This window comes from Cygnus atratus, chromosome 2 (genome assembly GCF_013377495.2).
Source record: "Cygnus atratus isolate AKBS03 ecotype Queensland, Australia chromosome 2, CAtr_DNAZoo_HiC_assembly, whole genome shotgun sequence".
Taxonomy (NCBI): Eukaryota; Metazoa; Chordata; class Aves; order Anseriformes; family Anatidae; genus Cygnus; species Cygnus atratus.
Window position 1 is genome coordinate 147143358 of NC_066363.1, and position 21432 is coordinate 147164789.

Sequence of the window (21432 nt, forward strand, 5' to 3'; positions counted from 1 at the left end):
CTATTTTTACCTGAGCATCTTCTGTGTACTATACACATAATAAACTTCCCTTAAAAAAAAAAAAAAAAAAAAAACAGGTTTATGCTGATGTTGGCATTTTTGCAGAGGAAATAAAGTCACGACAATACATTGTGTGAAGCTGGATTTACTTTTCTATTGAAATCTCTGCAAAGCTAAGAGAGTCAGGTTTAATCATCGCAGATCAAACATTGTTCTCATTAAACTATGGCAAATGATCAGCAGTGCCATTGTCAGGGAAGTCGTTTTGTCCCTGTCAAGCAGGATTTCTGGGCGGTGTTCCTGAGCAATGCTGTCCCTGCTTACCACTTGGAATTGCTTTGGTCAGTTTTATCCCCTGCCCATCCTCTTTGGATGTCAGCATCACCTGCAACGCACTCTGTTAGATCTGAAACTCATGAAATGACCACAAGAAGGGATTCTGGGAACTGACTGACTGCTGAGCGAAGTGGCCTTCTCTCTGAGGTACCGTCATCTTCCTCACTCTGCTTTTATACGGGCAGAGGCAGATCAGTGGGACCCGCTGGGGAAGCTGGAAGTACAATAAAACTGAATAACGTCCCTGACATTTATCTCTGCCAGTGAACATGCTTCATGCACGCTTCTAAACAGATTTCATTCTCCTCTGGATTTCACAGAAGCAATTTGTCTAGATGGCATGAGGAATATTGGTGACAGAGCAAGCGGAATTAACACAGCTGGTGAGGGATTCACCTGAGCATCTGGCTACGATCTGTGCGTTTTGAAGGTTTATACAATGTCACCTTCCTCTAACAGGCGATCTTGAAATGAGACTTCCCAGTACCAAACTGGGGATGTAAACCATGAAATGGCAGGAGTAGTGTTCTCTTGTTCTCCCTCTCACTGAACTCTAGGTCCAATTACCAGAATAAAAGTGGTATTTTTGATCTCTTAGTACAGCAAGTCCATTTCTCCATACTATGTTCCCTTTGTTGTGCATTGCATCAGCAGTACCAAAATGTTACTCGACACTAATTGGCATCCTTTTTGGCAGAACCAGCAGAAAGGCTCTCGACCGCAGAGGCATGGAGAATGAAACATTTTCCTGCCCTAAGGGCAACCTTTTGCTAGCAGTATTGTTTGATATGCACAATGTGGAATAAAATAAACCTTGCTCTACTATTCTTATTAAGTATTTATTGCCTTACCTAATGCAATAGAAAGTAATAGAAATAGTTGTATCAAGTTGCCTGTCTCAGTAGTAATTTTCCAGCCACAACCGAATTGTGCAATTTATTTTTACTGATACTGACTTTCATTTCAATTACTCAGAAAAGTTATACTTTGCAGCTGAGGTACTGTATTCAAAACAGTTTCCTGTCACATTTGTCTTCACTTTAATTGGTCAGACACAAACCAGGTTTCACACAGGAAACAAACGCTGATGCTAATTTTAAAAAGGAAAACATTGGTTTAAGAGGAATTGTGTAAATGCTGTAAAAACATCAAAGGTTTCAGTTTAAAAATAATCCTCCTGATCTCTTCGGGCATGTATAACTATACACATTTCCCCTGCCATAAATGAAAATGATGAAATGTGCTTAAGTTCTGAATTGCTTCCTTCAAAAATTCCACGGGCGCATACAAATCAAAACCCACAAACCGCTGTTCTCAGAAATAGGAGCCAGATGTCCTTTCCTAGGGGCTGGTACCCCCAGGTACTGTGAAATAAAACCATTATAGGTAGCAGCGTATTGTGCACTCTACGTTTCTTCATGGCTTGCATTGGCAGGGTAATTGCCAGTAGTTATTATTCTGCATTGTGAACGCTGATGGTCTTTGCCAGAATATAGGAATGATGACTGTGGGAGGAATTATAAACAGGGCTATGGGCGTTCAAGAACAGCAAGGACAAAAGGGGCACAGAACACGTTTCTCAGCTGTGTGAAAGCCCATTTCTAGTATGGTGAGCAAGGTATGCAGAGCTTTGTAGAATTAACAGGTAAGAATTTCCTCCAAGGAGACCGGATCTTTCCTAGTTTTTCTTCCTAGGGAAAGAGTGGGACAGATTAACTACTGTGGTCAAAATTCACATGCAGCAAGAGATGAAGAAAGCTGTCTGCCGGCACTGGGGTAGATCAGACCAAAGCAAGGGTGGGCTGGGGGCAGGCAAAGAACGGCATGAGCAGCCACACACAGTCACAGCCCTTGCTCAGTCTGGAAAACAGGGATACTGAGATACCCAAGGAGGAATGAGGGTATGCACAGGGCTCTTTCTCCATCATTTTTGGCTCATGCTAGTCGGTTATGGCATCTCCTGCAGCACTTACCCTGCACCTACAGCCCCAGCGGCAGAGAACCACTGACATAGATTAAGTCCTCTCGTCCTCCTTCCAGGACTCTCTGGGTACAGAAGCTGGGGGATGAAGAAACATCTGTACGTCTTGCAGAAAAGTTTAAGGTCTGGAAACTCAAGGGATAAACACTTTCCATTTTAAAAATCTGGTTAATACCAGTAAGAGTAACTTATCCATTCTCAGCATCTTCTCAAGATGAGTATTTGCATTTCCTCTGTGGCAGCCACCAAACATTTTGAAATCCTTTTCAGCATTTTGTGGTGTGCAGATACAGAGTGCTTGTCCTGCAGGGCACGCAGCGCGGTGTGTGCCTGCGAGAGGTGCGTGGTGGAGCAGCAGCGCTCGTCCTCCCGTGCCAAGTCACATTCTGTCTCTTTCGCTGTTGCTATTTTCCAAGCTGCTTCTTGCTCTTGAGCGCATGTGCTTTGTGTTATTTCCTCTCCGATGCGCTGGATCTGACGTCTGCCCAGCACCTTCCCTAGGCAGCGACTGCAGCACGATTCAGCGAGGGGTGGTTCGCATCGCTGCCCACTGCTGCCTACCTGCTGTGTGAGTCAACGGCGGCTCCGGATGCAGCTTCCCAGCCCTAGACCAGCAGAGGAGCGCATGTGATGGGTGTTGAAAATGACATGGACTTTGCTTTCCTAAATGACTGAGGGGTGGGAAAATCTCTCCGGGAGCTGACTGGCTAGCAGATACCTTGCTTGAAACATCTGATTAGTGCTAGGATTTTATAATGATAGAAAACCTGTGTTAAGATGTCCCAGACATGATCTGTGTCCTTCCTCCTCCCCCGCAGTTGCAATACCTTTCAGCCTAAAAAAGTTGAATTGAGCTAATTGCTCTTGGCTAGACCTGGTGAGCGCAAGGCATGCGTATGTTCTGCTCAGCACAGAAGCAGGTGCTTGCCACCTCTCAAGCGTCAATTCTTTATCAGCACAACTCCACTGTGCAAATTACTTTCAGAGGTGAAAACAAACATTTTGTAGTGACTTAATGAGAACAGTAAATATTGACACATGCTATCTCCCTGTGTCTGCAGAGAAGTCTTAAAACATGTACTTAACTTTCCCTCTTCTCTGCAAGAACTGCATACCTTTATGAGGCAAAATTGCCCTGAACAAGATGATCACTGCATTTAGTTTTAAACATCAAGATGTATGATGCAGTTGAAAGTTCTTTAAATTGTGGAATTAGATTAGATATCTAACGATGTATTTATTTCTTTTTCTTTTGTTGAGAAGTGTTCCTTTCTCACCTAAATTTCTGTAAATTGTAACGAGTTGTTAAATTTACTTTATATACTCAATTCCTTATGATTAGTTGGCATTTCTTATTTCATGAGTGAAAATTTGCCATATATGTGAAATACTAACTTCTTCCTTAATTTGAGATTTCTCTTTGGAAACCCTATGCTTGGAAATACCGACTTCGGTGAGCAATTTACAAGTGCCATAGAACCATCCCCTAAATCCTTGTCTTAAGTGGTCATAGATTTCCTCCTCCAAAGTTAACACACGGATTTTTATATCATTTATATGGTTGATCTAACACCTGCAGCTGTTGGAAATATCCAAGTATTCATTCTGTATAGTCCAAAAAGCATTCAGTCTATATAGTCCTATAGTCCATTCTACATAGTACTAAAAACTGTAAAAGATTTTACTTTCACAGGTGGTGCCTTGATTTGTCTCAGTAAAACTCAAGCCTTCAGTTAGGCTTTAAAGTCCTCCAGCGTAACTTTGTTTCTATTATTAGCCTGATTCCTCCTGCGATGATGCCGGGCAGTGTCACTGATTTTTTTTTTTAATCTGTGTGGCAGTCCTTCCGTGGTAGTCCCCATGAATATGGACAGCGACCTCACCTACAGTAATTCAGCTGCTTATGCTAAACCTGCAGACATCTTTGCATTTTTTTCATGATTTTGCCCCGGTAGAAATGTAAGAGAATAAGAACTTTGGACATGAGTGTATAATCTTCCAGCTTCCTATTCTGTCAGCTCTTCATTGTGCTCTCCTTGCAATTGTCTTTATCTAAAGCAGGAATTTATTTTATTTTATTTTTATTTTTTTTTTGAAAGAGCCACACATGTCTATACATTAGGGAAATAACACATGAACATGCCTTTTCATATTAACTACCGAATTCTATTTTTCTGTCAGAGAATGGGTTTCAGTTCTTAACAGCTGCAACATAAAAAAGATACCCAGATGGGCCTTTTCATCTTCTGCTTCCCTTGCCACAGACTGTACTTTCCATACTTTATTTGGAAGCAGAGAAAAGCAGTTGGCTGTGTTCTGTAAACTTGCTAAATTAAAGATGATAAATCCTCGTATACAAACTGAAAAGGCTGCTGAAATGAGTGTGATTCAACACTGGCTTTTCATTCTAGAATAAGGAGCGTGTATTTGAAAATAGACTGCAAATAGATTGCAAACCTACTGGAAAGACAAAGTGTATTTAGAAACATTTTTCTGCATACCTATTTTAAGGCAGCTAAAATGAAATGCTAATGCACTGAGCAGAACACACCGCTTTAATAGGAGCAGGAGACTCGGTGTATTTCATTTCCCAAGGAACTTTTGACACCTGTGTATTGTAATCCTTATGCTTTGAAGGCAGAATAAAAGTTGTCTAGACTGTTTTTTCGCTACATGAATATACTGCATTTCATTGCAATAGCTCAGGAGACATGGTTCTCTATATCACAGTTTTTCTCTGGACACTTGTCACTTGTAGGACATGCTTACTGGCTTCGCTCTTTGCTGGGATGAGGTGGAACAGCTCTCTGCATTTTGTACTTCAGCCTTAGGATCTGCCTTACAGTTTTATACAACAGGCTCAGTGGAAACTGTAGCAGTTCAAACTTAGATCCATTGTCTGCTCCCAGTGAACTCCTCGTAATCCAAATGTGAAAACAATCCCACATAGTACAGCCGCAGTGCCAAGAGTGAGTGCATGCAGAGTGAGTGCATTCACAGGTGGGCTTATCTACAGTCTACGCAGCACATACGCATTCATAAAAGGTGGAAATGCAAGTGTCATGTTTATATGGTGCAAGGAGTCGGAGATGGAAGGCTGTCTGCTCGTTGGGCATTGTAGTCCCTCTGCCTTGACGGGAGGGAGCTCCAAGCAGGTGGAATTCATCAATGTGTAAAAGGAAACTAATCTGAATAGGTGCCATTATGAAAATGCATTTGCAGAAGCCAGTTTAGCTTTAGAAAAACAGGAAGCCTTTGAGAGGAGTGGGAAAAGCATTGTCCAGTGCAGATTAAAGTGTCATTTATTCTCTGTTGGCTGCACGTGCGCTGGTGAAGGGCAGGAGAGCAGGAGCGGTGGGGCAGGAGCCGCAGTGCTGTGTGACCGGGGTGGCAGTGCTGAGTGGGTTAGGAAATGCTGAAAGCGAGAAGCTCTGCAGGACGAGCAGCTCACCTTCTCCTCCAAGCCTGCAGGCTCGTCCAAGCCCCACGCAAGCCAAAGTGGCCGCGCACTTCCACTGCTTTTCTGGCAAGAGGCAGAAACCAAGCTGGCAAAAGGCCTGAGGCGCTGAGGAGATCAGTGCAGCAAGCTGTGTGCTAGCCATGCAGAGAGGTTTTTTTTTTTTTTTAAGGATCTGTTGTTTTGCAGCGTTGTTTTGTTTCCTTCCCTTCCAAACACCAGTTCTGCTTAGGAGAGGGGAGCGAGGGAGCAAGGGCCGTGGGGCTGGAGCCGAGGCCTTGCCAGAAGGAGCGGCAGAGCCCCACCGGCCCAGCCATGCCCTCCCTCAGGGCAACCAGCAGCCCCCATCCCTCCCTCCCACAGCTGGTCTGAGGGCTTCACATCGCATTGATGATGTTTCTCATCACCCTCCACTTGTTTTCAGTACAATGTCAACTCTTTTGGGGTAAATTCCTGTCCCTTCAGAGGTCAAAACTGGTATGGTCTTCTGAGACGTGCTGTGGGAAGGGGCAAACCACTGCAGCCAGTAGTGGGGAAGGTCCAGAAGGGATCCACAGCTTTGGGTTGGGCTTAACTCTATTTTAACAGAGCGAACTACCTCAGTATGAAGATACAGTCTACTTAAGGATAAACTGGGATCGCTGTCTTACACTGAAGGGCTTGGAAGTATGCTGCGCACTGCTGGGAAGGGTTCGGTGCTGCTTGTGTCTTCAAGTAGGAAAAGACCTGACATAGCAGCGCTGAGAATTCTGTGTACTTAGCTAATGCTTTTCTAACCTCGCCTCTTAACCCCAGCACACGCACACACTTACCCAAACAAACAAGCACACACTTGATCTTGTCCTCTGCTGTCTTGAGGAGAACTGCTTATCGGCTCCTTGGGGAACTTCTATCTCCTTCCCACCACTCCCTGGCACAAAGCAGCCATGGATGCCCAAGCTATCAGCGAGTGATGGCTTCTTGTTTCTGGGAACATGCAGATCAGCTGGGGTACATCACTGCCCAGTATCTGCTGGGATCTGTAGCATTCAGCTGGTAGAAAACACTAATCACCACACTGGAGATGTGCAGATTATCAGCCCTAAAAATCACGGGGAATTGAGGTTGTGGGAGGGATTTGGGGAAAGAGCCAGTTATGAAAATGGCTTGATTTTTAAGGCATGAGTCACACCATTTATTAAAATAGGCTTTTGTACTTTCTAAAGCCTCCTCAGTTCCATGAAATCAATGTAAAGCTAATATTTTTATCTCTGCTGTGCATCAGTCTCCTTGCAGAAGAAAAGGCTGTTTGAGCCCTGCACAGTTCCCAGGATTTTATGGCAGAATCGGAAGCTGAAAGAAGATTTGTGTGGACATTGCAGTTTATATTTCATATATTTGGACAGAAACTGTGAAGCAGCCAGGCACAAGAACTGCCAAGGTTGCAACATTAGGTGTTCACAGTCTGAGAAATGCCAAAATAAATAGTCTGAGTTTTCTTTTCTTAACAGTAAAGCAAATATGGAATGATCATCTAAAAGCTTTGCTGACAAAGTTTGCAAACTCTGTGGATAAATGAGGCAGCAAACAAATAATTGCACTCTATAAATTAACCTGTTGTTGTCGGTCATTATCCAAAAAGAGGTGTGTCTTCATATAACTAAATAGAGAGTAGTACACCTAGGAAGTGAGAATACCAGCCCTGTTCGTTGGTATGATGCAATGCTGAGCAGGGGAAGGAGGACGCACAGGGCACCTACACAAATGGTTCCCAGCTGATGCTGTTAGCACAGTACGGTTGTAGTAACTATTACTGTAGGCTGAGATGTACAAAAGGACAACTGTAAGTAAAAGAAGAGGAATGAGGCTTTAACGATGAGCATGCTCTGAGATCCGTATTTTAGGAAGGATAAAGAAGCTCTGAGGAGAACTGGAGGAAGGGTGAAGAATAAACCTGAATTTAAGGGGTATTATTTATTCAGCTGATCAAAGATGTTTGAGAGTTGGCTCCATAACTTCACAGACTTCTTTACAAAGGTTTCTGACAAGACCTTATGTAACTTTCCAACAAAGGTGTTACGAAGTCCACGGATTAGATGCTAAACACGTTCAACCTTGAGTTTAGCATTTATTGCCTGGCAGGGAAAGCAATTGGGACAGCTCATGAGGGGAAGAGTAAAGCAGACATTACAGGCTGCTTTAGAGTAAAAGTAAACTGTATTTTTGTGAGATTAGAAGGTAATTTTTTAGTTCTGCTTCTGGCAGAAATTTTGTGTCCTGTGTATGTGGGAGATCAGACTGGTGGGTTGTGACTATACCTGCAAACCTGACATCCATGACCTGGAGTTAATGTTCATGCCTTTCCCTCTTGGACCAGAACTTCCCTTGTGCATTTTTATGATTTTGGAGGTTGCCAGTCACCGTATGCTCTTTGGTACAGTTTCTCCCTGTTTCATAAACTGCACATCATAACATGAACATGTTGCCACATGAGCACTGGTGAATTAAACAGGAATGAAAAACCCATAAAATCACCCCACCTTCCTCTTTACAACATCACCCTCATCATGTATAGAAGCAGGTCCTGATACTTGCCAGCCACAGCCTGACATTTTAAGACAAACCGAAATGGGTGCGGGTTTGCTTTTCTGTGCTGCATTGTGAAGGGCAGTGAGCTAACTGAGGAGTAAGTAGGTAAGTCAGTCCCTATCCGGAGGGAGCAGCTTCCACGAGAGGCACAGGGACTTGGAGCACGAGCCTTGTCAGCCACGACAAGTTTATCTGCTGCAGCTCTGAGTCAACACTCGAGGTAACAACCTCTGAATTACCTTTAAAGAAATCCCTCCTGAGCAAGTCTGTGCAGCCCTCTGAGCTTTCTGCTGTCAGCTTTGAAAATGTTTTCACTCCCACTTTTCTCTGCTGATTTCAGCAAAATGCTGGCTGTTGAAGCAGGTAAATGAACACTGCTTGCTCTGCTGCCTCTTGGCTGTCATGTACAGTGTGACAAAACCAACTTCTGTGTGTGCTCGATGCCCAGTAGTCACATACTTGTGACTTGTGTCAGCAGCTTTCCTCAGGGACAAGGGCACGCACATCTCCATCCGAGGAGTCTGTCAGAGACAGCCTGCACTGGTGCCTGTCTCCCCCTCCTCAGCCTCTTCTCATCTGTAGTCTGGACATCCCTTTTTTCACAACATGCCAGATACACTCAGCCAGAATCCCAGCATGGACATTTTGACATTTCATCCTATATCATGAATAAGTCAGGAAGTTGATGATTCAAAAAAAAAAAAAAAAAGGTCCCATGGGTCACACCAGTAATTTTGGTGTGTTATTTTATTTGGTGATGTATGTACAATGAGGTTGTTTGAGCTACGTATGCCTGTTTATTTTTTAAGCCTCTCCTTAAATGTACATAAATATTACCTTTTAGTCAAGGAATATGCATAAAGTTACATGGTGCTACAAATACATTATTTTCTCAAACTGAGAATGTTGTTCTAACGTTCTCACATGAAATGTGAACTATCAGGAGAAATGAAGAATTAAACTATGAAAATCAGCGAGCACTCCAAATTCTGCATTGATACTACCTGTCCTAAGCACTGGGGCTACAAGCCATTCATCGTGCAAATCACATACAAGTATTCTACAACATACAGTAATTGTTCTTATCTTTTACACTCGTCTTCATTTGTTGCATCAAAATTCACCCTTCCGTGGAGTAAAATAGTTACTTCAATATAAAACCTAAGCTTCACTATTGTAAGCATGTAATGTTGCAGTATTTAGTCAAAACAAATATTGTTATTCTAAAATGCTCCAGTATCATGGTATAAAACGGTTACATTCTGTGGTTTCATGGTCAGTAATTAGTCCAGAATTTAAGTGCTTTATGGTGCCTGCAAATCAAGCATGTGTTGATCTCTGATTATCATAATTTCTGAAGGCTGTCAGGGCACTTCAGTTAACGGCACAAACAGAACAGAATTGTGTTTCTTAAAAGCTGCGGTGTCATAATATTTAAATTGAATCAGAAACCATGATGGTATTTCTTATATGGCAAACAGTTGGTAATTCTGCTTCCAGGTGAGTATTTGTGGGGTCCCCTTACATGTAAGATTATGAACCCTGGTAGCATGCTAAGTAGTGCTTTTCCTTTTAAGTTCCAGTGAACTCTTTAAGATGTCATCACAAAAAAATGAAGTGTTTTTATTTATTTATTTTTAATTTATTTTGTATTTGCATCAGGTTATTCTAATCCTGCGGTATTCTATTACTAGAATACTTTTACTTGTGGCAGTGGTCTGAAAATGAGAGTGGTGCCTGGGAACACCAACGTATTAATTCTGTCTCAGACAGCAAATCCTTTTGTGGATGTAGGCAAGGCTCCAGATCTCTCCTCCTCTATTTCAGTTCTTCAAAAATAGTGATCGTTAGCGACTGCTGCTTAATAGTACCGCATGCTATATATGTCCAAAGCGATGAGCGCAGCAGCAGTGTGTGCCTGCAATAATGAAGGTGTCAGGACACACGAATGAATTGCTTGCGGTGCTAAATGGGACTTAGCAAAGCCATGTGGCTGCATATGGCTGATTTGAGGAAACAACAGGTTCAGCCCTGAAATGAAGCTGAATAAAACCAAGTGGCACTGGCTCTTCTGAAGCTCTCAAAGGGAATCACCCAGTGCAGATACCAGCACTCTGTTGTGTAGATGGTGCCTGAAGCATTGCACTTTGGCTGCCTGGCACATCTTTTCTGCTTTATTCGTGAAAAAATAAAGGTAGAGTTTCAAAGGAGGAGGAAAGCACCACGCGAAATGCCGTGCAGCTTACCCCATGCTGTGGGAGTCAAGGCAGAAACTCGGCGTGGCAGCCAGGGCACAGGCACATGCAGTTCATGAAACTCCTGTGTCCTGATTATTCCCTGTGTCCCAAAGGCAGAAGGTCCATCTGTGCGGTGTCCCATCTCTGGCAGTGGCCCAGGCAAGCAAGAGACTGGCTTCTCTAGGCTTCTCCGCAAGAGGGACTCACAGTCTGACCCCATATGGCAGCTTCTGTGCCTGTATGGAGGGCTGAGCCCTGAGCATCACGGCTAGGCTGGCCTCTTCTAAGGAAGTAAGGATAACTTACTACACTTCCCTGGAATGAATATGGTCTCTGAGACCAGAAGCTGCTGCAGAAGATGTCTGGGCTCTTTGAAGGTATTCCTCCAGCTCACGGGTAACAAAAGACAGAGGAAGTGCATGTTTAAATACAGCCTTTTTTGCAAGGCTATCATGCAAGGCTCCTGCTACAAAACTGTAAGGTGTTCAGAAGGGGTGAGAGGAAGAAGGAGCGTGTTGAGGGGTGTGAAAGAAGGGATGAGATCAAAGAGCATGTTGAGGGCTGCAGATCTGGCGCAGCACCCTGGGTTCTGCTGCTTTTGGACCGCAGGTGCCAGGCAGAGCTGAGAGCAAGGCTCCGGCGCAGTGCCTGCAGCAGAGGCTGAGGCCGAATGCCTGAGTCATGTTCGCCAAGCGTCAGGCTTGGCTGCTGTCTGAGCGCGTATCTGTGGTGTTGTTTAGACGTTACATGTAAATACATACAGCCCGCCAGTCCTCGTGATTCAATATTGGAAGAAATGCAATTTCTAAACGGGGTAAATCCAGAACGTAGATCCTTCACGGGAAAGATCAGCTGCGGGAAGTCATTTCCGTGGAACGTGATCGGAGGAGCTGAGTGAAGACGGGGAGAATGCAGCCAAAACATCTCCTGCAGCTATTTAGGGTCCTAAATTAGTTAGGGTGCTAACACAGGGGCTGCTCAGGAGAGCTTTCTGCAGTCCAGCCCTGCAGGAGTCAGAGCTCTTCAGGGACCTGGCACACAGCTCGGTCCAACTGCTGCATTTTACATCGCTATTGAGAAGCAGCAACAGCAACCACGCAGACACTGCAGGCAGGCTGCAGTCTGTGGGCACACTCAGTCCACCAGCAACCTGGGATCTGCTCTCAGTGTCAAAACAGGTTGTAATTAAGACTTCTGCTCATTACGTTAGAAACGATTTTTGGCCAGGTGCCTGTTCCCAAACCTTGTGTATGCGTGCAAAGGAGAGGAAGCGGAATGCAGGAAGTGTCTGGGACACCGTGTCTGTGGTGGATAAGACAGAGGAAATACACAGGTCTCCCTTTTCTGCTGCCCCGTGGCTCTCACGGAGGCAGGCAGGGCGGCCAGCTTCTCAGGGCCGCCTGCGATCGAGGCACAAAGCTCAGGGGAGGGAGGGACGTAAGTCTGGTATGCAGTGACCACAGCTCCGCCTGGCACACGGCATGCACCGAGAGGGGCGTCACGCGGCCTGTCACAGAGCAATGGAGTGCTTCCACTTCCACTCGACAAAAAGGAGTGCTTGCCATTAATCAAGGTGCTCTGAAAGATGCCTTACAGCTGTGGCCGCTGAAGTTCCTACTGTGTTACGGACCCTATAGAAGCGTGCTTGTTGAAGCCACCGGTGTGAAGCTGGCCACCTTGCCCCTTTTCTGAGTCTGCAGTGGGGAGGGAAGAGGTGTGAGTGTCTGTTCCTCATGGGAGGGCACACGTGGCAGATAGGTACGCTCAGATTTCAGTCCCACCAAGCAATCACTTCTATCTGTTTCTTTTTCCAGTGTCCAACAAGCACCATTTTATGGACAGCAACTTGCTCTACCAGTGCAGAATGAATTTCCGCCGGCGGCGGCGGTTAATGGAGCTGCTCACTGAGAAGTCTCGCCTGATGCCAGAAAGCCACGACAGCCCCTTTTGCCTGCGCAAGCAGAACCATGACAACAGAAAACACACCAGTTTTCTCTCAGGTGACTCATCAACTCTACTGCTGTCTGTAGAGTGACTCCATGGGATGCTAAATATCCTTTAGCATCCTTTTTGTGCGAGGGATTTCAGTGTTTATCTGAAAAAAGCACAGGGTATCACATATCCCTGTTCACAGGGATTGTGCTTTCACTCAGTTTACCAAATCTTTAGCTCTCTGTGGTGGTTTTGCTCCTGTATAAATAACAGCTCTCTTGCTGGTCAAAAATTAGTGTCCGTGATCAAACAGAATGGATTTAAATCCCCCTAAGCCCAGAGCAATTTGCCATATATTCTATGCTGGTTTTGAGAAAAATGAGGGGAAGGGATCCTGCAGTGTTTGCTATACAATGCTATCAAGCAGGAAATGAAAGAATAAATGGGAAGTAGAAAAACTTATTTCTCTATACTGAAATGCCTCCTAGAAAATCCTGCAATGGGAGCAGTTCAGCTGTCATGTTAGCTATGGTGTTATAGTCATGCAGTGACCCTTCTGTGTACAACACGCTTACCCCTTAGGAAGGTGGAAGCGTGGCTTAGTGTCTTAAAGAACCCGGAGAAACTCATTTAATAATGGACGCCGGTTCCCTTTCTCCCTGTGTTTTCTCTGCAGTGAGTCCCACCAAGGAGATTAAGATAGTGTCGGCGGTGCGGAGGAGCAGCATGAGCAGCTGTGGCAGCAGTGGGTACTTCAGCAGCAGCCCGACGCTCAGCAGCAGCCCCCCCGTGCTCTGCAACCCCAAGTCTGGTAAGCACCAGCGTCGCTTCTGATGCACAGGCGACAGGCGCAGGCATCTGTCTGGGGAGAAGGGGATGTGAGGAATGCCTAACGTCACGTCTAGGTTTATCTTTTCAAGGATAGATTAAAAATTCACAGCACCGTGGGTTTTTAAGGCCGGGGGGGACTGTTAGCATCACCCAGCCTGAAGTCTTGCCGAATGCAAGCCAGACGTCTGCCTCCCATAATCTCTGCACCAAGCCTATAATTGTGGTTGGAGCTGCAATTTATCTCTGAGGAGGACATGCAGTCAGAGACTCAGCTTCGCCTCTGCACTGCCAAGCCCTGGGCCAACTCAAGCCTCCTCCTCGAGACATTCCTTCAGCGTAAGTCATGGGAGAGTTTAACTGTCCAGTGGCCACTATGAAATAGCACAGCTCAGAAAACAGCAGCATCGAAAACCGGAGGAAGCATTTTTTGAGCCTGTCAAAGACCATGTCAATGTTTTTGTTTGTTTAGGTCTTGCACTGGTTTGTTTGGGAAGGTAAAAGTAGTGGTGAAGCTTATTTTCCTTTTGAAAGGATTTCCTATCCCATGCCAGAAGGTTAAACACACCCATTCTTCCACAGCTTGGTTAAAATTGTTTCTTGTTGTACATCTGTGAAGGGGAAAACAGACTGGAATGGATGTTGTTTCAGCCTCTCTATTTCCCTCAGAAAGAGCCCTGAAGTTCAAAGTCCATGTTGCCCTTTATGCTCCTTATTATTTCGGATTTAGTATAAATTCCCAGTTCTCTAGGCAGAGGGGTGTGTACAACCAATGGGCAGGAGGTCATTTTTGGGATTATTGCTCGTTTGGAGGAGGGGACACCTATGCCATTGTGCATGGCATGCGAGGGGGTTGCTTTGCCCTGCAACAACCTGCTAAAGGGAGGTGGGAAAGCAGTGGTCTTGCACAGGCATGAGCACACTGCAAGGAGCTGGCTGCTGGGTCCCTGCTGATGGTGTGGGCAGCATTGTACATCTGCGGAAGGCTTCAGTGGATGACTGTCAGCTTCTCCTTCAAAGGGATGCTGGCATTTAAAGTGACTGCTAGAGAGTGCGTCAAGCACTATGTGAGTCTTGTTCAAAACACTGACAATTCACTCTGGAGATGAGTAAGTGCATTTCATCCCGGTTGTGCAGAGTGGCCATCAGAAACACAGGTGTAGTTACGGGGACATACTCTTTCTGCTGTTAGCACATTTCCTTCCCTCTCTTTAAGCTCTGCTGGGAATTGAGGACGAGGGTCTAAATTAAAATCAGCTGAGGGACTGAGTGTGATTGCATGACCAGAAGCCATAACCCCATACACCAGACCTGCTGTTCATTTCTGGGCAGCGCTCTCAGTGCTGTTGGTCATTGCACACTCAGAGTAAGCTGCTGCAGGGTGCTCAGTGCCACCTTCCCACACATTTGCACCTCTATGAAAAGTGCCACAGTACTGTACCTTGGCAAAATATCTCTCAGGTATACTACCTAGAAATGCTCTGATACGTTTGGTATGGTGAGCCCTTGGCCCCAGTACACCATAATTGCATCCTGGAAAATTTTCTGGGACAGATAAAGCAGCATTCATGTGCTGTCCATAAATGTGTGCATTATCTGAAGTATGCCAGCCATTCCATTCATTTATGGTTCTGATTATATACCAAGTGTCAACCCATGAGCAGTGAGAACAAGTTTATTTTAATGCAGCTGATTACACAACACTGAAAGAAAAAGGATAGGCTGATGTTGCCCTTCCATAAATTATTGTTTTGTTTTTTTAAACACAACCTCCCTTAGGGTAATTTCTCCCGTAGCACAGCTACAGATCCACACACCATCTTGCAGAGGTTAACATAAGGCTGTCGGATGTAAATGTTATGGAGGAATTCTTAAACCTCTGCTGGACTATAAAGTGACTTTTTTCACCAATAGTTTCCTGCTATCCAGAACAAGAGCATGTTGCTGAATTGTATAGTAATAAACAGAAGACAGGCATCTTGTCACCTGAGTTCTGTTGCAGGCAAGGACTTTAAAAAAAAAACAGGTCATGACTTGACCAGTCATGTAGGAAAACAATCATCAAACAAAATTTCTGAGGGTATAATGAAGGGTGGCATGCAAGGGAGTCCTGTGTGGATGATTTATCTGATTCTCATTTGTTGACTGAGCATAATGATCCAGGTTTTTTAAGTTGAACAGGCATTCTCTGAAGTGTAACTCTGGCTAAATGACTGCTTGTCAAAATCCACGGGAAAGAAAAAAAATACCTATTGGTTTGTGTGCTAGAATTCTTCCTGCTCCCAGGAGTGTCATTAAGAAATTCATGAATGTTTCAGAATACCATCTGGGAGAAATTTTATATTCCACCTGTGACTTAAAAGGCAGACATCATGAAAATCATTTATCACTAAAGGAAGAGCAGTCATAATTTGAAAGGTGAAGCAGGCAAATGCAGTGAAGAACATATAGCTTCCCATTGCCCTCCATGTTGTAAAGCATTGACAGACAGAAAAATACAGTATGGTATCAATCTGATTTGACAGAACATTGCATTTACTTTGTTCAGGGGAAAATTAAGTCATAATATAGAAAAGTAGTGGGGAATGTCGGGATATGAGGGCATTAGATATCTGTGCTTACAGTTGCAGAAACCTCTTTGTTGGGATAATACCTGAACCAAACAGCAGCAATGTTGCATGACAATGCCAACATTCCCTGCCTTCTTCCAGGGAAAATCACCTCCCATCCCCAAGCAAAAAAAAAAGTTGGCGGAAAAGGTGGGGATTCAGAAAGGACAAAGACTCACTTCTTGGGTTGGCCAATGGAGGAAAGGTTACCAAGCTTTCCTGTATGTAGTATAACCTTTCTTCAGAATTTTCTTGTTACTGAATTCTGGGATTCCAAACTGAGTCAGATGAAATAGCAGAGAGCACACAACGTGCAGAGGGAGCCTGCAAGAAAAGCTACTTTGTGCCAGGCAGGTTGGCCACTTGCTTCTGCACTGAACACAGGAACAGCCATTTCTGAAGTTCGTGGTAGTGTTTAGGGGGTGCCAATTGCAGACATCGACGTCTGTTACCTCAACACCCCAGTTTTCCGAAGATCTCGTCGTTGGTGCTCAGAGTTATTCTTCAGTCTTTTCTTTGGCTCTTCTGCTACTTTCAAGCAAGACCTCAAGACTTGAAAGAGTGTATGGGATTTGGGACCAAAAAGATACCGTATTCCAACACTTTGTCTTATTTATTAGGAAAAACTTGAGAGGAATGCTTATATTGAATACTCATTTATGTACCCCTACAGTACTAAAGAGACCAGTGACTGCTGATGAGCTCTTGATGCCTGGAGCCCCATACGTCAGAAAAACTTTTACGGTACGTCTCTGGTATTTTTCTCTATTTCTGTGTGTTGTATGCGTAAGGTAATCCAAACGGACATTTTCTGAAGGGATAATTAGAGCTTATTTGCATTTGCTAAGGGTTGTACTTTAAAATCCTGAAGTCCGTTATCAGTACTTCCACACATTTCAGGTCTGATTCTGCACTTGTTTATCCTGTCTTTCTGCCAGCGTAGTACTGCTGACTGAAATAGGGTGTGAAATTACATAAAGCCAGTAATATTTTTATTATACAAACTCATCTAAACTTTGTGCTCCTGGTACTGTGTTTGCTGTAGGCATGGATTATCTACCCAGACTGAAGTTTTCTGCTCAGGCATACTTTTTCTTAGACCACGATGGGACAGAAATTTTAATTCAGTATTAGAGGAAGCCTTTCTGAAAAGACAGTTTTGAACCTAGTCATTGAAAGCCTTGCCTTTTGCAGCCTCCTAGTTTAACAAAAAATTAACTGAAACCAAAAGACATAGTGCCTTTCCCATATGTGATACAGCAGCCTGTACACAGGCTTTGATAAAATATAATCACACAGTGTTCATTACTATGTGTTGGAATTAAAAAATACTTTTCCTGAGCCATTTAGATGTGTCGTGGGGCCAGTGCTCACCTCCTTCTTTTCTCCTTCAAGATCGTTGGTGACGCGGTTGGCTGGGGCTTCGTGGTGCGGGGCAGCAAGCCCTGCCACATCCAGGCTGTGGACCCCAGTGGGCCAGCGGCTGCAGCTGGCATGAAGGTGCGTGGTCAAACTGGGATGCCTTACTGGGATGTTTGGGCTTCTAATTGGAGGTCTTGGGCTGCCTATACTTGGCAATGAGAGGTGCTCTTCTTTCCTGGGCTGAGTGTCTTTCAGTTTCAGGCATTTCTAATTGTTGATTTCAGTTACCTTTTGCCCTCCTCCTGTTTCTTGTCTTCTGTCCTAGAGGTTCTCAATAGAATCACAGAATGGGCTGGGTTGGAAAGGACCTTAATGATCATCCAGTTCCAACCCCACTGCCATGGGCAGGGACACCTCCCACCAGCCCTGGTTGCCCAAAGCCCCATCCAGCCTGGCCTTGAACACTTCCAGGGATGGGATGTCTTCAAGTCCCTTTCTCGTGTGAAACTCAGCTCTTCTTTCCAAGTTACTTTCTTGATCTTTTCTTTTTTTTTCTTTTTGTTTCTTTTGTTTGTTTGTTTTTGCTATTTCCACCTATTTCCAGCTCTGCACACATTCTAGCGTTCCTCCCCTTTACTCTGCAATGTATTTGTAATTTATTGCAAAATTGTATGCAGGTTCTACACTTTGCCTACATGTGAAGATGAAGCCAGGCATACCTATTCACGATGAAGTTAATGTAACCCATTGGTCACTGTAAAGCAGTTAAAATTCAAGACATTTTAGAAAGAAGAATGTGTGACACTCATGTTTCATAAAGAGTTGAAATGCTTTCATACATGATTTAAAAATAAATAAATAAAATTTCCATGTGAAGGCTTTTGTACTGCTAATGCAGGGCCCATTGACTTACCTGCTGTTTTGGATCATGTCTGCAAATTAGTCACTCTCTTGTACAGTGGGAAAAATAAAAGCAAAGCATTATGCTAAGAACGCATAAAAGCAAGAAAGGAAACTAGCTGCTACACCTATTCCAGTGTCCAGAGTGGGCCAGGCGCAAATGAGCAGCTTACGTCATGTTTTCTTGTATCATAACAACACAAGTGAAGGTTTCAGGTGTATTCCACGAGCAGCCCAGTTTCCCATTAACGTATTAATTAATTCATTTATTAATTTTATCCTGCTTTCTAGAATCTGTCTGCCGTTGCCAGTATACTCACCCATGGATTCCCACCCACCCAGCATATGCCACCTGTCCTACCCATTGCACGGTGCTGGTGGATATGCCGTGGCTCCTTCTTTAATGAATATACAATAGGAGTTTCTCCCCTCTGGCTGCTGCTTTTTTATGAAACTAGCAAGAACATTCTGTCTTTGAAACATTTACTTCCCTTGAGGAAGGGCAGCCAAAGCCCTAGAAGGCTGCAGAGCCTGTTGGTACAGGCAGCACCTGACACATCCTGCTGGCAACCAGCTCCATTCTGGAGGGAGCTGGATTTTATACAATACATCAATATAATATGCATTTATAATTTTTATAGGAAGAGTATTGTTTTTGAAAAGTAATCCTGCCTAAAATATACAGGACTGAAATTTAAAAATAGTGAATTTATGCATGTGTACGTTCTAGATTCTGAAATTGGGAGTTTAGTACCTTACAGTATCTTCTCTCAGAATTTAGCAGCCAGCAGTAGGGTAGATCTATTCTGAAACTTGACTTGTAAAAATAACACTGTAGCATCATATATAATCTTAAAGTTTTCACTTCTGAACTTCGAAGCTTAGAGCTGAATATAGTGGGCTTTGGGTTTTGTGTTTACTTTTGCCTTTGTGTTGACAGGTCTGCAACTATGCAGTAGGACATTTGAGTTAAGCCTGTTTGTTTTGTTTTTGTATTGCACCTCTGAAACTGGTTTTGTATACCAAACTGTGTCCTCGTGTCTTCCGTTCCTGCTCTTGGTGCACTCACGTCCTCTGATGGGGTTATGCAGGTTTATCTGATCCACTCACAACATAAGAATGTAAGACTCCCTTGTCCTAGTGGGAGTAAATGGTATTTTAGACAGTAAAACTGGGATATATTGCCCTGAATTTGCACAAAGGATAGAGTTGATTATTTGAAAAGGTCCTGTCCTTACACAAAACCCCTTTTCAGAACAGAATTGTGCATGAAACATGGTGGCCATATGTTAGAAGAGTCCTTGCTTAGACACCAAAAATGGTGCCCCGCTTTCAGAAATGCTGAACACGTTTAGCCCCTGGTGAAGATATACCAGTTTCCTTTGAAAATAAGGTTTTTCTATGTATGTGTTGAGGTGTTCCCATGGCAATAGGTATGTAAATTCTAGTGCAGTATTTGAATTTTTTTTAAATCTATGTCACTTAATCCATCTGTTTACAGCACTCTTCAATCTGGCAGATTTCAAGGAATCGTATGACAGGCTTTGCCATGACAGCTCCTTGAAAATAAGCCTTCCCCCCTGTAGAAGCTGCAGGTGGAGCATTTTGAAAATAGACCGCGGCGCGGTTACTTCTGGTGGCTTGGTGTAGGAGGCTTTTGTCTGCCAGTGCTGCGCTGAGTGCTACACCAAAGAAGTGCTAACAAGGAAAGTTGGCTATGATGAAAGGGCAAGAATTTGAAGAAGAGCCAAAGCTTGGCGTTGCAGTTTGTAGAAAAGTTCTTGGCAGTATCAGCAGGGTTTTTCCTCCCAAGGAGATGTATCCAGTGTAATCAGTTCTGGAAGTGTCTGTATTTGTAAAGCTTGTGATTTTGCACTTATCTCTCTTGGAGAGCATTATATTCCCGTCTTTGCATTATGCTGGACAAATTGTTGCAAGAGGACTGCTTCCTACTGAATTGTAGGACTTCACTTTGTGCACTTAAAACCCCACTGTATATTACATAAAGCACTAAACGTTACAGGATCAGTCTACCTGAAGGATTCTGTAGTGTCTCATTTTCAATTTGAACTTGGCTGGGTTCCCGGCCTTCTTCAAAGCTCTGTGAATGGAAAGCCTCAGTAGAAATTTCAATGAGTTTGTCATGGAGCGCTTGACCACATGCAATGGTTGAGCGTGGAGTGACTGGGATGCCCAGGTCTCCGTTATGCATACCCACCTCTGGCATGGCAGCATGCACCACCTCGTTACAGTGACATCTTCCTCAGGGGTAATTTTAAGACAATTTAATTCTGAGAAAATTATTAGCTCAGTCTGCTTAAGAGGTGCAAGAGAGTATTGTCTTTGTGGTTTTGAATCTCGATACCTCTTCTGGGCCAGGTAAATGGGATTACCCTTTACAGCTTGGGGTTCCAGGTTTGCAGCTGAACAAATAATTTAATAAATATGTTGTCGATTAGCTTTATTAAAGTCTTTTTAGAGCTGGTTCATTGAAGCGCAGTCGCCTGTGGCAGCGTTGGAGGATCGTTACGGCTGTAAGCGCATTAACAAGCAGAAGCTGGAGGCGACGCAGGGCTATGAAAGGAGTCAGTGTTGCGATGCGTACGTCCAAGTTATTTGTAGCTCTGTTTTGCTGTCTGCTGTCGTCAGCAGACTGAGAAGAGAAGACAGGAACAGCAGGGTTTAGAAGTTCCAAGGGTGCTTTAATATTCCGGATTGACTGGCTGCAAAATTCAGGTCTCTGCAAATGACACTACTAAATACTGCCAGTTGTTGTCAGGAAAAATCTCGTCCCACTTTTTCAGTGTTTTATTCTGTAAACTGTTTTCTGTTTTTAAGGTAAAAGTGTTTTTGCAAAGTTACACAACTTGACTTCAAACTCGTTAGACGTTACACGTTGTTATTTAGTGTGACATCACTGCAGCAGAGCGTGACAAATGTCGCAGACCGAGCTTGGTGTGAGGCCTAGGGAGGAGATAAATTAATTGCTAATTTTGCTGATTGTCTGTTCTTCCTTTTGGCTGGAGAAACCAGTGCCCAGCTCTAACCTTTGCAGAATGCTGAAGAATATCTGACTCCTTATACTGATCGTGAACAAATTAACATATATAGCGGTTACACGTAAGGTATTTGTGTCATACACGTTGTCAATGGCCACTCAACCTTTTCTATCCTGTTCCAGTTCTTCCTCATTTCAGTTAGCAGCAGGGGGTTTTGGGGACC

General features: G+C 44.0%; 1 protein-coding gene across 2 annotated transcripts in view; it reads left to right on the plus strand.

Moving 5' to 3' along the window:
• DEPTOR (DEP domain containing MTOR interacting protein) overlaps positions 1-21432 on the plus strand; it is a 77908-nt gene that overhangs the window by 39845 nt on the left and 16631 nt on the right. Inside the window, exons 6-10 of one of the 2 annotated variants that reach the window (XM_035556240.2) lie at positions 12394-12579; positions 13188-13322; positions 16622-16692; positions 17344-17448; positions 17988-18156. In XM_035556240.2, coding sequence (XP_035412133.1) covers positions 12394-12579; positions 13188-13322; positions 16622-16692; positions 17344-17448; positions 17988-18011 — 521 coding nt within the window. In that variant the 3' untranslated portion in view covers positions 18012-18156. Of the gene's footprint in view, positions 1-12393; positions 12580-13187; positions 13323-16621; positions 16693-17343; positions 17449-17987; positions 18157-21432 lie in introns of those variants that run through there. The other variant, XM_035556239.2, reaches the window with a different exon arrangement.